Genomic DNA, 15,237 nt, shown 5'->3' on the forward strand with positions numbered 1-15,237 from the left:
TCTTCTTGTCACCGGCACGACACCATGATCTCCGTCATCATGATCTCCATCAACGTGTCGCCATTGAGGTTGTCGTGCTATCTATGCTATTACTACTAAAGCTACGACCTAGAAATATAGTAAACGCATCTGCAAACACAAACGTTAACTTAAAGACAACCCTATGGCTTCTGTCGATTGCCGTAGCATCGACGTGCAAGTCGATATTAACTATTATAACATGATCATCTCATACATCCAATATATCACATCACATCATTGGCCATATCATATCACAAGCATACCCTGCAAAAACAAGTTAAACGTCCTCTAATTTGTTGTTGCATGTTTTACATGGCTGCTATGGGTATCTAGTATGATCGCATCTTACTTACGCAAAAACCACAACGGAGATGTGCAAATTGCTATTTAACCTCTCCAAGGACCGCCTCGGTCAAAACCAATTCAATTAAAGTAGAAGAAACAGGCACCCGCCAGTCATCTTTATGCAACGAGGTTGCATGTCAATCGATGAAACCAGTCTCTCGTAAGCGTACGAGTTATGTCGGTCCGGACCGCTTCAATCCAACAATACCGCTGAATCGAGAAAAGTCTAAGGAGGGCAGCAAATCGAACATCACCGTCCACAAAACCTGTTGTGTTCTACTCGAGATAACATCTACGCATGAACCTAACTCTGATACCACTATCGGGGAATGTTGCATGGGAAACAAAAAAAATCCTACGCACACGAAGACCTATCATGGTGATGTCCATCTACGAGAGCAGATTAGATCTACGTACCCTTGTAGATCGCTCAGTGGGAAGTGTTAAGAAACGCGGTTGATGTAGTGGAATGTCTTCACGATCCGTCCCCCGAACCGTCCCACGATCCGTCCCACGAACCGTCTCGTGATCCATCCCACGATCCGTTCCGATCTAGCGTCGAACGGACGGCACCTCCGCGTTCAGCACACGTACAACTCGACGATGATCTCGGCCTTCTTGATCCAGCAAGCAAGACGGAGAAGTAGATGAGTTCTCCGGCAGCGTGACGGTGCTCCACTGGTGGTGATGATCTACTCGTGCAGGGCTCCGCCCGAGCTCCGCAGAAATCAGATCAAGTGGTAAAACTGTGTGGAATAGCCTTGAGTTGCGCGTGGCAAAAGTTGTGTCTCAAAAAGCCCTAAACCACCACTATATATAGGAGGAGGGGGAGGGCTAGCCTTGAGGCACAAGGGCCTCAAGGTGCGCCGGCCGCCAGGAGGAGGAGGACTCCTCCAATTCGGTTTGGAAAGGGGGAGTCCTCCTCTTCCTTCCCACCTCCCGCTTTCCCTTTTTTCTTCTTTTCTTTTGGTATTTTCTTATGTGGCGCCATAGCCCTCTTGGGCTAACTCCACCAGCCCAACAAGGACTTGGTGCGCCACCCTAGGCCCTTGGGCTCACTCCCGGGTGGGTGGGCCCCTCCCGGTAAACACCCGGAACCCATTCGTCACTCCCGGTACACTACCGGAAATTGCCCAAAACTTTCCGGTGACCAAATGAAACCATCCTATATATCAATCTTCGTTTCTGGACCATTCCGGAAACCCTCGTGACATCTGTGATCTCATCCGGGACTCCGAACTGTTGGAAATATGCCCTAGAGGAAATAATAATTTGTTATTATTATATTTCTTTGTTCATGACAATCGTTTATTATCCATGCTATAATTGCATTGATTGGAAACACAATACTTGTGTGGATACATAGACAAAACACTGTCCCTAGTAAGCCTCTAGTTGACTAGCTCGTTTATCAAAGATGGTCAAGGTTTCCTGGCCATAGGCAAGTGTTGTTACTTGATAACGGGATCACATCATTAGGAGAATCATGTGATGGACTAGACCAGAACTAATAGACGTAGCATGTTGATCGTGTCATTTTGTTGCTACTGTTTTCTGCGTGTCAAGTATTTGTTCCTATGACCATGAGATCATATAACTCACTAACACCGGAGGAATGCTTTGTGTGTATCAAACGTCGCAACGTAACTGGGTGACTATAAAGATGCTCTACAGGTATCTCCGAAGGTGTTCGTTGAGTTAGTATGGATCGAGACTGGGATTTGTCACCCCGTGTGACGGAGAGGTATCTCGGGGCCCACTCGGTAATACAACATCACACACAAGCCTTGCAAGCATTGTGACTTAGTGTAAGTTGCGGGATCTTGTATTACGGAACGAGTAAAGAGACTTGTCGGTAAACGAGATTGAAATAGGTATGCGTATACTGACGATCGAATCCCAGGAAAGTAACATACCGAAGGACAAAGGGAATGACATACGGGATTATATGAATCCTTGGCAGTGAGGTTCAAAGGATAAGATCTTCGTAGAATATGTAGGATCCAATATGGGCATCCAGGTCCCACTATTGGATATTGACCGAGGAGTCTCTCGGGTCATGTCTACATAGTTCTCGAACCCGCAGGGTCTGCACACTTAAGGTTCGACGTTGTTTTATGCGTATTTGAGTTATATGGTTGGTTACTGAATGTTGTTCGGAGTCCCGGATGAGATCGCAGACGTCATGAGGGTTTCCGGAATGGTCCGGAAACGAAGATTGATATATAGGATGACCTCATTTGGTTACCGGAAGGTTTTCGTGCATTACCGGAAAAGTTTCAGGCTCATCGGTAGTGTACTGGGAGTGCCGGGAGGGGTGCCTGGGACCATCAGGAGGGGTGTCACGCCCCAAGGGGTCTCATGGGCTATGGTAAGAGATGAACCAGACCCTAGTGGGCTGGAATAAGTTCTCACTAAGGCCCATAAGGTTTGAGAAGGAAAAAACACAAGGTGGAAAGAGTTTCCAAGTGGGAAGGTGGAATCCTACTCCAAGTAGGATTGGAGTAGGACTCCTCCACCTCCAATTTCGACCAAACCTTTAGGTTTTGAGGCTGCCTCCTCCCCTCCCTCCCTCCTATATATAGTGGGGTTTTAGGGCTGATTTGAGACAACTTTTGCCATGGCAGCCCGACAACATACCTCCACGGTTTTACCTCTAGATCGTGTTTCTGGGGAGCTCGGGCGGAGCCCTGCTGAGATTAGATCAGCACCAACCTCAGGAGCGCCATCACGCTGCCGGAGAACTCATCTACCTCACCGTCTCTCTTGCTGGATCAAGAAGGCCGAGGTCATCGTCGAGCTGTACGTGTGCTGAACGCGGAGGTGCCGTCCGTCCGGCACTAGATCGAAGCGGATCGTGGGACAGATCGCGGGACGGTTCGTGGGACGGTTCGCGGGGCGGATCGAGGGATGTGAGGACGTTCCACTACATCATCCGCATTTCTTAACGCTTCTCCTGTGCCATCTACAAGGGTACGTAGATCGGAAATCCCCTCTCGTAGATGGACATCACCATGATAGGTCTTCGTGCGCGTAGGAAAAATTTTGTTTCCCATGCGACGTTCCCCAACAGTGGCATCATGAGTTATGTTCGTGCGTAGATGTCTTCTCGAGTAGAACACAAAAGTTTTTGTGGGCGGTGATGTGCGTTTTGCTGCCCTCCTTAGTCTTTTCTTGATTCCGCGGTATTGTTGGATCGAAGCGGCTCGGACCGACATTACTCGTACGCTTACGAGAGACTGGTTTCATCGCTACGAGTAACTCCGTTGCTTAAAGATGACTGGCGAGTGTCGGTTTCTCCAACTTTAGTGGAATCAGATTTGACCGAGGAGGTCCTTGGATGAGGTTAAATAGAAATTCATATATCTCCGTTGTGGTGTTTGCGTAAGTAACATGCGATCCTACTAGATACCCATGGTCACCACGTAAAACATGCAACAACAATTAGAGGACGTCTAACTTGTTTTTGCAGGGTATGCTTGTGATGTGATATGGCCAACGATGTGATGTGATATATTGTATGTATGAGATGATCATGTTGTAATAGTTAATATCGACTTGCACCTCGATGGTACGTCAACCGGCAGGAGCCATAGGGTTGTCTTTAAACTAACGTTTGAGCTTGCAGATGCGTTTACTATATTGCTAGGACGTAGCTTTAGTAGTAATAGCATGAGTAGCACGACAACCCCGATGGCGACACGTTGATGGAGATCATGGTGTGACGCCGGTGACAAGAAGATCGTGTCGGTGCTTTGGTGATGGAGATCAAGAAGCACATGATGATGGCCATATCATGTCACGTATGAATTGCATGTGATGTTAATCCTTTATGCACCTTATCTTGCTTAGAACGACGGTAGCATTATGAGGTGATCTCTCACTAAAATTTCAAGACGAAATTGTGTTCTCCCCGACTGTGCACCGTTGCGACAGTTCTTCGTTTCGAGACACCAAGTGATGATCGGATGTGATAGACTCAACGTTCACATACAACGGGTGCAAAACAGTTGCACACGCGGAACACTCGGGTTAAACTTGACGAGCCTAGCATGTGCAGACATGGCCTCGGAACACATGAGACCGAAAGGTCGAGCATGAATCGTATAGTTGATATGATCAGCATAGAGATGCTTACCACTGAAACTATTCTCGACTCACGTGATGATCGGACTTGAGATAGTGGATTTGGATCATGTACCACTCAAATGACTAGAGAGATGTACTTTTTGAGTGGGAGTTCTTAAGTAATATGATTAATTGAACTAATTGTCATGAACATAGTCTAATGGTCTTTGCGAATTACGATGTAGCTTGCGCTATAGCTCTACTTTTTTTTATATGTTCCTAGAGAAAATTTAGTTGAAAGTTTATAGTAGCAAACTTTGCAGACTGAGTCTGTAAAACCGAGGATTGTCCTCCTTGCTGCGCAGAAGGCTTATGTCCTTAATGCACCACTCGGTGTGCTGCACCTCGAGCGTCGTCTGTAGATGTTGTGAACATCCGACATACACGTTTCTGATGACTACACGATAGTTCAGTACAAAATACTTAAAGGCTTAGAATCAAGGCGCCGAAGACGTTTTGAAACGTCACGGAACATGAGAGATGTTCAAAAGAGATGAAATTGTGATTTCATGCTTGTGCCCTTGTTAAGAGGTATGAGACCTCCGACAAGATTCTTTGTCCACGAAGTAAAGGAGAAAAGCTCAATCATTGAGCGTGTGCTGAGATTATCTGAGTACGACAATCGCTTGAATCAAGTGGGAGTTGATCTTCCAGATAAGATAGTGATGGTTCTCCAAAGTCACGACCACCAAGCTGTGAGAGCTTCGTGATGAACTATAACATGTCAAGGATAGATACAATGATCCTTGAGCGATTCGCGATGTTTGACACTGCAAGAGTAGAAATCAAGAAGGAGCATCAATAGTTGATGGTTAGTAAAACCACTAATTTTCGAGAAAGGCAAGGGCTAGAAGGGATACTTCGTGAAACGACAAAGCAGTTGTTGCACTAATGAAGAGACCCCAGATTAAACCCAAGCCCGTGACTAAGTGCTTCTGCTATGAGGGGAACGATCACTGAGGCGGAGCAACTCTAGATACTTGGTAGATAAGAAGGCTGGCAAAAGTCGAAAGAAGTATATTTGATATACATGATGTTGATGTGTACTTTACTAGTACTCCTAGTAGCACGAGGGTATTGGATACCGGTTCGGTTGCTAAGTGATTAGTAACATGAAATGAAAGCTACGGCATAAACGGAGACTAGCTAAAGGCGAGGTGACGATACGTGTTGGAAGTGTTTCCAAGGTTGATATGATCAAATGTCGCACACTCCCTCTACCATCGGGATTGGTGTTAAACCTAAATAATTGTTATTTGGTGCTTGCGTTAAGCATGAACATGATTGGATCGTGTTTATTGCAATACGATTATTCATTTAAAGAGAATAATGGTTACTCTATTTGCTTGAATTATCACCTTCAATGGTTTATTGAGTCTCGATCGTAGTGTTACACATGTTCATGATATTGGTGCCAAAAGATATGAGGTAATGATGATAGTACCACTTACTTGTGGCACTGCTGCTTGAGTCATGTTGGTATAAATTGCATGAAGAGGCTCCATGCTGATGGATCTTTATACTCACTTGATTTTGAATCACTAGTGACATGCAAATCATACCACATGAGCAAGGCCTTGTTTTCATTGAGATGAAACAGGATAGTAACTTGTTGGAAGTGATACATTTTGATGTATGCAGTCCAATAGGTGCTGAGGCACGCAGTGGATATCATTATGTTCTTACTTCAATGACGATTTGAGCAGATACAAGAGTATTTACTTAATGAATCACAAGTCTGAAATATTGAAAGGTTCAATTATGTTTCAGGAGTGAAGTTCGTCGTAACAAGAGGATAAACTGTCTACGATATGATCATAGAAATGAATATCTGAGTTACGAGTTTTGGCACGCAGTTAAGATAATGTGGAAATTGTTTCGCAGTTCATGCCACCTGGAACATCATAGTGTGATGATGTGTCTGAACATCATAGCCACGCACTATTTGGTATGGTGCATGCTATGATGTCTCTTATCGAATTACCACTATCGTTTATGGGTTATGCATTAGAGACAACCGCATTCACTTTAAATAGGGCACCGCGTATTTCCATTGAGATGACACAGTATAGACTGAGGTTTAGAGAAATCTAAACTGTCGTTTCTTGAAAGTTTGGGGCTTCGACACTTATGTGAAAAAGTTTCAGTCTGATAAGCTCGAACCCAAAGAGGAAAAATGCATCTTCACGGGATATCCAAAACAGTTGGGTACATCTCCTATCTCAGATCCGAAAGCAAAGTGTTTGTTTCTAGAAACGGATCCTTTCTCGAGGAAAGGTTTCTCTCGAAAAAAATTGAGTGGGAGGGTGGTAGAACTTGATGAGGTTATTGAACCATCACTTCAACCAGTGCGTAGCAGGGCGCAGGAAGTTGTTCCTGTGGTGCCTACACCAATTGAAGTGAAAGCTGGTGATGGTGATCATCGAGCATCGGATCAAGTTACTATAAGCCTCGTAGGTTGACAAGGTCGCGTACTACTGCAGAGTGGTACGGTAACCCTATCTTGGAGGTCATGTTGTTGAGCAACAGTGAACCTACGAGTTATGGAGAAAGCCACGGTGGGCCCGGATTCCGACAAATGGCTGGAAGCCATGAAATCCGAGAGAGGATCCATGTATGAAAACACAGTGTAGACTTTGGAAGAACTACTTGATGGTCATAGGACTGTTGAGTAAAGATGGATCTTTAAAAGGACGACAGACGATGATGGTGATAAGTCACTATTAAGAAAAGCTCGACTTGTCGCAAAGATGTATCCGACAAGATCAAACAGTTGACTATGATGAGACTTTCTCACTCGTAGCGATGCTAAAAGTCTGTTAGAATTATGTTAGTAGTTGCTGCATTATTTATGAAATATTGCACATAGGATGTCAAAACATTGTTTCCTCGACGGTTTCCTTGAGCAAACATTGTATGTGATACAACCAGGAGGTTTTGTCGATCCTAAAGGTACTAGCAAGTATGCAAGCTCCAGCGATCCTTCAATGGACTAGTGCAAGCATCTCGGAGTTGGAATATACACTTTGATGAGATGATCAAAGATTTTGGGTTTGTACAAGGTTTATGAGAAACTTGTATTTCCAAAGAAGTGAGTGGGAGCACTATAGAATTTCTGATAAGTATACGTGGTTGACATATTGTGGATCAGAAGTAATGTAGAATTTCTGTAAAGCATACAAGGTTGTTTGAAAGGAGTTTTCAAAGGAATACCTGGATTGCGCTACTTGAACGTTGAGCATCAAAGATTTATGGAGGTAGATCGAAAGCGCGTAATAAAAGTTTCAACAAGATGCATGCCTTGACAAGTTTTTGAAGGAGTTCAAAATAGATCAGCAAAGAAGGAGTTCTTGGTTGCGTTGTGAGGTGTGAATTTGAGTAAGACTCAAAACCCGACCCCGGCAGAATAAAGAGAATAGACGAAGGTCGTGTTCTATGCCTTGGCCGTAGAAACTGAAGTATGCCATGCTGGGTACCGCACCTGATGTGTGCCTTGACTCAAAGTTTGTTGAGAGGTACAGAGAGTGATCCATGATTGAATCACTAGCAGCGGTCAAAATTTATCCTTAGTAACTAATGGACTAAGGAATTTTTCTCGATTATGGAGGTGGTTAAAAAGTTCGTCGTAAAAGGTTACGTCGATGCAAGCTTTGACACTAATCCGAATAACTATGAGTAGTGAAACGGATTCGTATAGTAGAGTAGATATTTGGAGTATTTCCGAATAGCACGTAGTAGCAGCATCTATAAGATGACATAAAGATTTGTAACGAACGCATGGATCTGAGAGTTTCAGAACCGTTGACTAAAACCTCTCTCACGAGCAAGACGTGATCAGACCCCAGAACTATATGGGTGTTGGATTCGTTGAAATCACATGGTGATGTGAACTAGATTATTGACTCTAGTGCAAGTGGGAGACTGTTCGAAATATGCCCTAGAGGCAATAATAATTAGTTATTATTAAATTTCTTTGTTCATGATAATCGTTTATTATCCATGCTATACATGTATTGATTGGAAACACAATACTTGTGTGGATACATAGACAAAACACTGTCCCTAGTAAGCCTCTAGTTGACTAGCTCGTTGATCAAAGATGGTCAAGGTTTCCTGGCCATAGGCAAGTATTGTTACTTGATAACGGGATCACATCATTAGGAGAATCATGTGATGGACTAGACCCAAACTAATAGACGTAGCATGTTGATCGTGTCATTTTGTTGCTACTGTTTTCTGCGTGTCAAGTATTTGTTCCTATGACCATGAGATCATATAACTCACTAACACCGGAGGAATGCTTTGTGTGTATCAAACGTCACAACGTAACTGGGTGACTATAAAGATGCTCTACAGGTATCTCCGAAGGTGTTCGTTGAGTTAGTATGGATCGAGACTGGGATTTGTCACTCCGTGTGACGGAGAGGTATCTCGGGGCCCACTCGATAATAGAACATCACACACAAGCCTTGCAAGCATTGTGACTTAGTGTAAGTTGCGGGATCTTGTATTACGGAACAAGTAAAGAGACTTGTCGGTAAACGAGATTGAAATAGGTATGCGGATACTGACGATCGAATCTCAGGCAAGTCACATACCGAAGGACAAAGGGAATGACATATGGGATTATATGAATCCTTGGCACTGAGGTTCAAAGGATAAGATCTTCGTAGAATATGTAGGATCCAATATGGGCATCCAGGTCCCGCTATTGGATATTGACCGAGGAGTCTCTCGGGTCATGTCTACATAGTTCTCGAAACCGCAGGGTTTGCACACTTTAAGGTTCGACGTTGTTTTATGCGTATTTGAGTTATATGGTTGGTTACCGAATGTTGTTCGGAGTCCCGGATGAGATCGCAGACGTCACGAGGGTTTCCGGAATGGTCTGGAAACGAAGATTGATATATAGGATGATCTCATTTGATTACCGGAAGGTTTTCGTGCATTACCGGAAAAGTTTCGGGCTCATCGGTAGTGTACTGGGAGTGCCGGGAGGGGTGCCAGGGACCATCAGGAGGGGTGTCACGCCCCAAGGGGTCTCATGGGCTATGGGAAGAGATAAACCAGACCCTAGTGGGCTGGAATAAGCTCCCACTAAGGCCCATAAGGTTTGAGAAGGAAAAAACACAAGGTGGAAAGAGTTTCCAAGTGGGAAGGTGGAATCCTACTCCAAGTAGGATTGGAGTAGGACTCCTCCACCTCCAATTTCGGCCAAACCTTTAGGTTTTGAGGCTGCCTCCTCCCTCCCTCCCTCCTATATATAGTGGGGTTTTAGGGCTGATTTGAGACAACTTTTGCCACGGCAGCCCGACAACATACCTCCATGGTTTTACCTCTAGATCGCGTTTCTGCGGAGCTCGGGCGGAGCCCTGCTGAGATTAGATCACCACCAACCTCCGGAGCGCCGTCACGCTGCCGGAGAACTCATCTACCTCTCCGTCTCTCTTGCTGGATCAAGAAGGCCGAGATCATCGTCGAGCTGTACGTGTGCTGAACGCGGAGGTGCTGTCTGTTCGGCACTAGATCGAAGCGGATCGTGGGACGGATCGCGGGACGGTTCGTGGGACGGTTCGCGGGGCGAATTGAGGGAGGTGAGGACGTTCCACTACATCAACCGCATTTCTTAACGCTTCTGTTGTGCGATCTACAAGGGTACGTAGATCGGAAATCCCCTCTCGTAGATGGACATCACCATGATAGGTCTTCGTGCGCGTAGGAATTTTTTTTTCCCATGCGACGTTCCCCAACACGAACAACATTCGGTAACCACACATATAACTTAATAACTATACTAAAACATCATCGAACCTTAAGTTTGCACACCCTACGGGTTCGAGAACTATGTAGACATGACCCGAGACACTCCTCGGTCAATATCCAGTAGTGGGACCTGGACGCCCATACTGGATCCTACATATTCTCCGAAGATCTTATCGGTTGAAGCTCAGTGCCAAGGATTCATATAATCCCGTATGTCATTCCCTTTGTCCTTCGTATGTTACTTGCCCGAGATTCGATCGTCGGTATCCGCATACCTATTTCAATCTCGTTACCGGTAAGTCTCTTTACTCGTTCCGTAATACAAGATCTCGTGACTTACACTTAGTCACATTGCTTGCAAGGCTTGTGTGTGATGTTGTATTACCAAGTGGGCCCCAAGATACCTCTCTGTCACACGGAGTGACAAATCCCAGTCTCGATCCATATTAAGTCAACGGACACCTTCGGAGATACCTGTAGAGTACATTTATAGTCACCCAGTTACGTTGCGACGTTTGATACACACAAGGTATTCCTCCGGTGCCGGTGAGTTATATGATCTCATGGTCATAGGAATAAATACTTGACACGTAAAAAACAATAGCAATAAAATGACACAACCAATATGCTACGTTCATAGTTTGGGTCTAGTCCATCACATGATTCTCCTAATGATGTGATCCAGTTATCAAGTGACAACGCTTGCACATAGCCAGAAACCTTGACTATCCTTGATCAACTGGCTAGCCAACTAGAGGCTTGCTAGGGACATTGTTTTGTCTATGTATCCACACATGTATCTATGTTTTCATTCAATACAATTATAGCATGGATAATAAACGATTATCTTGTAAAAAGAAATATAATAATAACTATTTATCATTGCCTCTAGAGCATATTTCCAACATGAACGTTGGAGATACCTAATTGGAGACTTTTCTCAATAACTATGTATGCAACATCCATTGGGCGACGCGTGAAGCCGTGAACCATGGGTCACTGCCTCCCCATCCCGACACAAACCAGCCGCTTCGACCCAATTTTGAATCCACGCCCTCGCGCGGCCAGTAGCCAGCCCCGCCAGCTCTATGGATACTAGCGCCTAAAATGCTCGGCGCATGCCGCGCCCGTGGCAGGCCTCATTTATATTTGAGATAAAAGTACTTGGTCATTGGTATTTATTACATTTCGTTAAGAATTCAAAGGAAGTATACCCAAAAAAACTGAATATTGTGATACCCCATAAATTTAACCTTGGATCATGGATGGTGGTATGTTGATAACATGCGGTAATAGAGAACCTGTAAACCTCGAATTAAACACTATATGTGGTTTATTTTCTTGATATTATCCATGGTGAAAGAGAACTACAGTTTTAATCCTTCAAAAACATAATAGGAAATTCCTACAACAGCCATTTCTAGAAGCATCGGTAATAGGTTGCAAAGTTATGAGAGAATATGCCCCAATAGCTTCTAAAACTTCGTTTTGCTTTTAGAATCATACGTGCTCAAAGTTTCGATGATGAGGTCAGACAACTCCAAGAGTTTTGGCGCCTAGGAGAGCAGCCCAAGAGAACCTCTTCTAATGGTAAGCCCAGCACCATCGTGGATCAGCTAGAGGCCGGCATGCTGACTGATGAAGTATCTACTAGTCCTATAAGCAACCAATAGGGAGATAGTTATTGGTCAGCTTACATTCAACAAAAGAAGAATTATAAGAGAATAAAAAAAGGGGTGCCAATATCGAATAGCATGGCATTAGTTATGAATTAGTTACAGGGGCGTAACCAGGTTAGCATAGAGACCGGTCAATCGATCTGCTCCACCTCATTAGCTTATAAAGTTGTCATACTAATCAAACTTGTTGCGAACCAACAACTTTCAACAAAACACAGTTACTCATAAAAAATACAGACAATAGGTCGCTAACCAATTAAGTGATTTTTCAGGTCTCACCTTTTTATGTACCTCAATCCTAACCTCTTTATCCACTGCAAATTTCTGTCCTGCAAAAGAAGTTCCCTAAGCTGCAAAATAAACAACATGAGACCAACCTTTACCACTAACAATAAGGAACAACAAATCATCGGTTTGATCAAACCTGGTCTGAATTTTAAAAAATTCATTGAGACCACACAAGGAAACCTTGGAATTTTACCCGAAAAGAACAAAAATTGAGAGGAAAAACTCGAACTAATTAAGCACATCATGTATTGTACATCCCTGCATCCTTCCCAAGAAATTGTGTATAGATCGAAGCAAGAAGCAGTTGTCCACATATCAATCAAAGAACAATTTTGGTGGAGTAACAAAGGGATTTTGCCTCACCGGTGGAGCATCTTTTGAGGTGATTGGAGTGACTTACCATACCCCCGTGGCCACCGGATGTACATACTGCTAGCGACGCTCCCCGTGCCATTCCCCACGCGACAGAACTTGACACACGATATGGACCTGGCAGGCCATCGACGCACCCCGTGCCATTCCCCACGGGACAGAACTTGACGCACGATATGGGCCTGGCAGGCCATCGACACACCCCGTGCCATACCCCACGCGACAGAACTTGACGCACGATATGGACCTGGCAGGCCATCGACGCACCCCGTGCCATTCCCCACGGGACAGAACTTGACGCACGATATGGACCTGGCAGGCCATCGACGCACCGCGTGCCATTCCCCACGCGACAGAACTTGACGCACGATATGGACCTGAAAGGCCATCGACGCATCCCGTGCCATTCCCCACGCGACAGAACTTGACGCACGATATGGACCTGACAGGCCATCGACGCACCTTGTGCCATTCCCCATGCGACAGAACTTGACGCGCGATATGGACCTGCCAGACCATCGTATGGACAATGACCCATCAGGGGAAGGGGCTGCCTAGAATCTAGAGCTCCTCGTGGCAGGGCGGCTCGGCTCACCGGGTTCAAAGCGGAGGAGGGAGGCGGCACGGGGATGGAGGCGACTTTGGCGGCACGGGCGGTGAACGGGAGGTCGGCGCGGGCCCCGACGACACTGGAAATCAATACATCAGAGCAGCGGGGAACCGAATGTGGTGGTCCAGGAGTGGTCGTCATTGGACGGACTGTGAGGAGCGGCGGCGGCGGTGCAGGAGAAAGGATATGCAATTTTTTAGATGTGTGCGTGTGTTCTCTTAAATGAGGAGGTCTGCGTGTAGTGAAACTGGAAAGCCAGAAGGTCTAAAAGAATTCTACTCGGTGGTTGGATAGAAAACTGACACGTAGAGGTCAAAAGACCACCTAAGCCTTTGCCAAAACCAGACAGCGCTAAATAGCCATGAAGAGTAAAGAAAAAGGTCCAAAGAAACAGGAAAAATCAAACGGCTGCCGCTTTAGTATTGTTACTTACTTATTATTTCAGAAATAACCTCTAGGATGGACTACTTCATAAAAAGGCTGAACGTGGCAATCCACGCCACCGGTGGAGCAGGCGGATGGACGGTGGGGTGCGTGGGGAGCAGACGGACCGTAGGAGCCTGGTAGTTTTGCTGTCATGCCAGTCCACATGCGTGGCCTGGTGGATGAGACAAATCTTAACGCGTACGCGACAGCGCGAGCAGCTGGGAAACACGGAGAAGTCCAGTCCACTCGTATAGTCGTATGGACGAGCTATAAGGAAGAAAATCCATCAGGATATGTTTGATTTTTTATTTCTACCATGTACAACGAACATTATCCGTGGCCAACATATGTATTACTCCCTTCCGTTCCTAAATATATGTTCTTTCAAAAATTCCGCCACGGACCGTACATATAAGCAAAATGAATAAATCTACATATTGTTAGAAGGAAGAGAGAGATGATGGAATAGTTGTTATATTGTTTGAGCGTCGTAGACATATACCCCCTGTGTCCTAAAATAAGTAACGCTCACTTAGTATAAAAATTATACTAGTTTAGTTATAAATTTGCGACACTTATTTTGGAACGGATGGAGTATATAGGAGTACATGATCAACTTGAAATACAAGACAAGCCAGAATAATTCCTAGTCTATCTTATGTTTTCTAGCTAAACACGATACTCAACATCCCCCTCCAGTCACAATGGTAGTGACACAGATGGTGAGACTGAAAAAGAATCTGAAGGTAAGCGGACGGTCCTCCCCCCTAGTCGTAACTGTCGATGCATCGCGGAAGTTGTGGCTGGAGTGGAAACCAACTAGGTTGCTCATGCAAAGCGGTAACCCTTTGTACCGATGTCGAGGTAGCCGAGAGCGTAGGATGGTGTAGCCGTGGTTGAGGTAGCCGTTCGAAGAACGTCGTGGTCAATTGTCGAGTCGTGGTAGCTGATGTCGAGGAAGTCATCGTGGAGCCGCGGGCACAAGGAGGCGCCGAGTTAGTCATGGTCACAATGGTGTCGAAGTAGTGGTGCGACGGAAAGAAGACGTAGTTGAGACGCGTCGCCCCGAATTTGCCACGCCCGGGGACACATCATGGACGAAGGCATACATCGGTGTTGCCAGCACCGCGCATGCGTAGATGGACGAAGTCGATGTTGACGATGCGTCGCTCCATGCTTACCAGGCCTGGGGACACACCGGGGATGAAGGCACGCATCGGTGTTGTCAGCATCGGGCATGCACTGACGGGGACCTACACAAGCTGGTACGCCATGTCGAGGAGGCTAGCAGAGAAGGACTCGACGACGGTTGCGGCACAAATCGACGGAGGCCGACGTTACTCGCGGTGGTCGGAGTAGATGAAGTGGTCGGAAAAGACGACGGCGACGCTGGCGATGAGCTGGTGCTGGACGAAGATGAAGGGGGTGGATGGGCGACGCGGCTCAGGTGAGCGAGCTGGAGTGGCGCCAAAGGAGAGCGGCGGCGGCGGCTGGTTAGGAACGCGGCAGCGCTGCCCGAAGTAGGCGAGAAAGAACCTGACAGTGTGACGAAGACTAGCATGGACACTCGCGTTCCCGAGCTGAAGGAGATGGCGCGACACATAC

At 45.7% G+C, this 15,237-nt stretch overlaps 1 protein-coding gene across 3 annotated transcripts; it reads right to left on the reverse strand.

The window, feature by feature from the left end:
- Window positions 1-11,584: 11,584 nt before the first annotated feature.
- LOC123395992 lies at window positions 11,585-13,572 on the reverse strand. 3 transcript variants are annotated; one of them, XM_045091016.1, is made up of 4 exons: window positions 13,192-13,562; window positions 12,625-13,103; window positions 12,216-12,286; window positions 11,585-11,913 (listed from the first exon to the last, which is right to left on the reverse strand). In XM_045091016.1, exons 2-4 carry the CDS (start codon window positions 13,066-13,068, stop codon window positions 11,874-11,876), a joined length of 555 nt encoding a protein of 184 aa, XP_044946951.1. In that variant the 5' UTR covers window positions 13,069-13,103; window positions 13,192-13,562; the 3' UTR covers window positions 11,585-11,873. The 3 variants fall into 3 exon arrangements, with proteins under 3 accessions (XP_044946951.1, XP_044946952.1, XP_044946950.1); XM_045091017.1 differs by lacking the exon at window positions 12,625-13,103 and having other exon boundaries at window positions 13,192-13,572; XM_045091015.1 differs by having other exon boundaries at window positions 12,625-13,565.
- Between the last annotated feature and the right edge of the window lie 1,665 nt (window positions 13,573-15,237).

The sequence above is a fragment of the Hordeum vulgare genome, chromosome 5H (assembly GCF_904849725.1).
Source record: "Hordeum vulgare subsp. vulgare chromosome 5H, MorexV3_pseudomolecules_assembly, whole genome shotgun sequence".
Classification (NCBI taxonomy): domain Eukaryota; kingdom Viridiplantae; phylum Streptophyta; class Magnoliopsida; order Poales; family Poaceae; genus Hordeum; species Hordeum vulgare.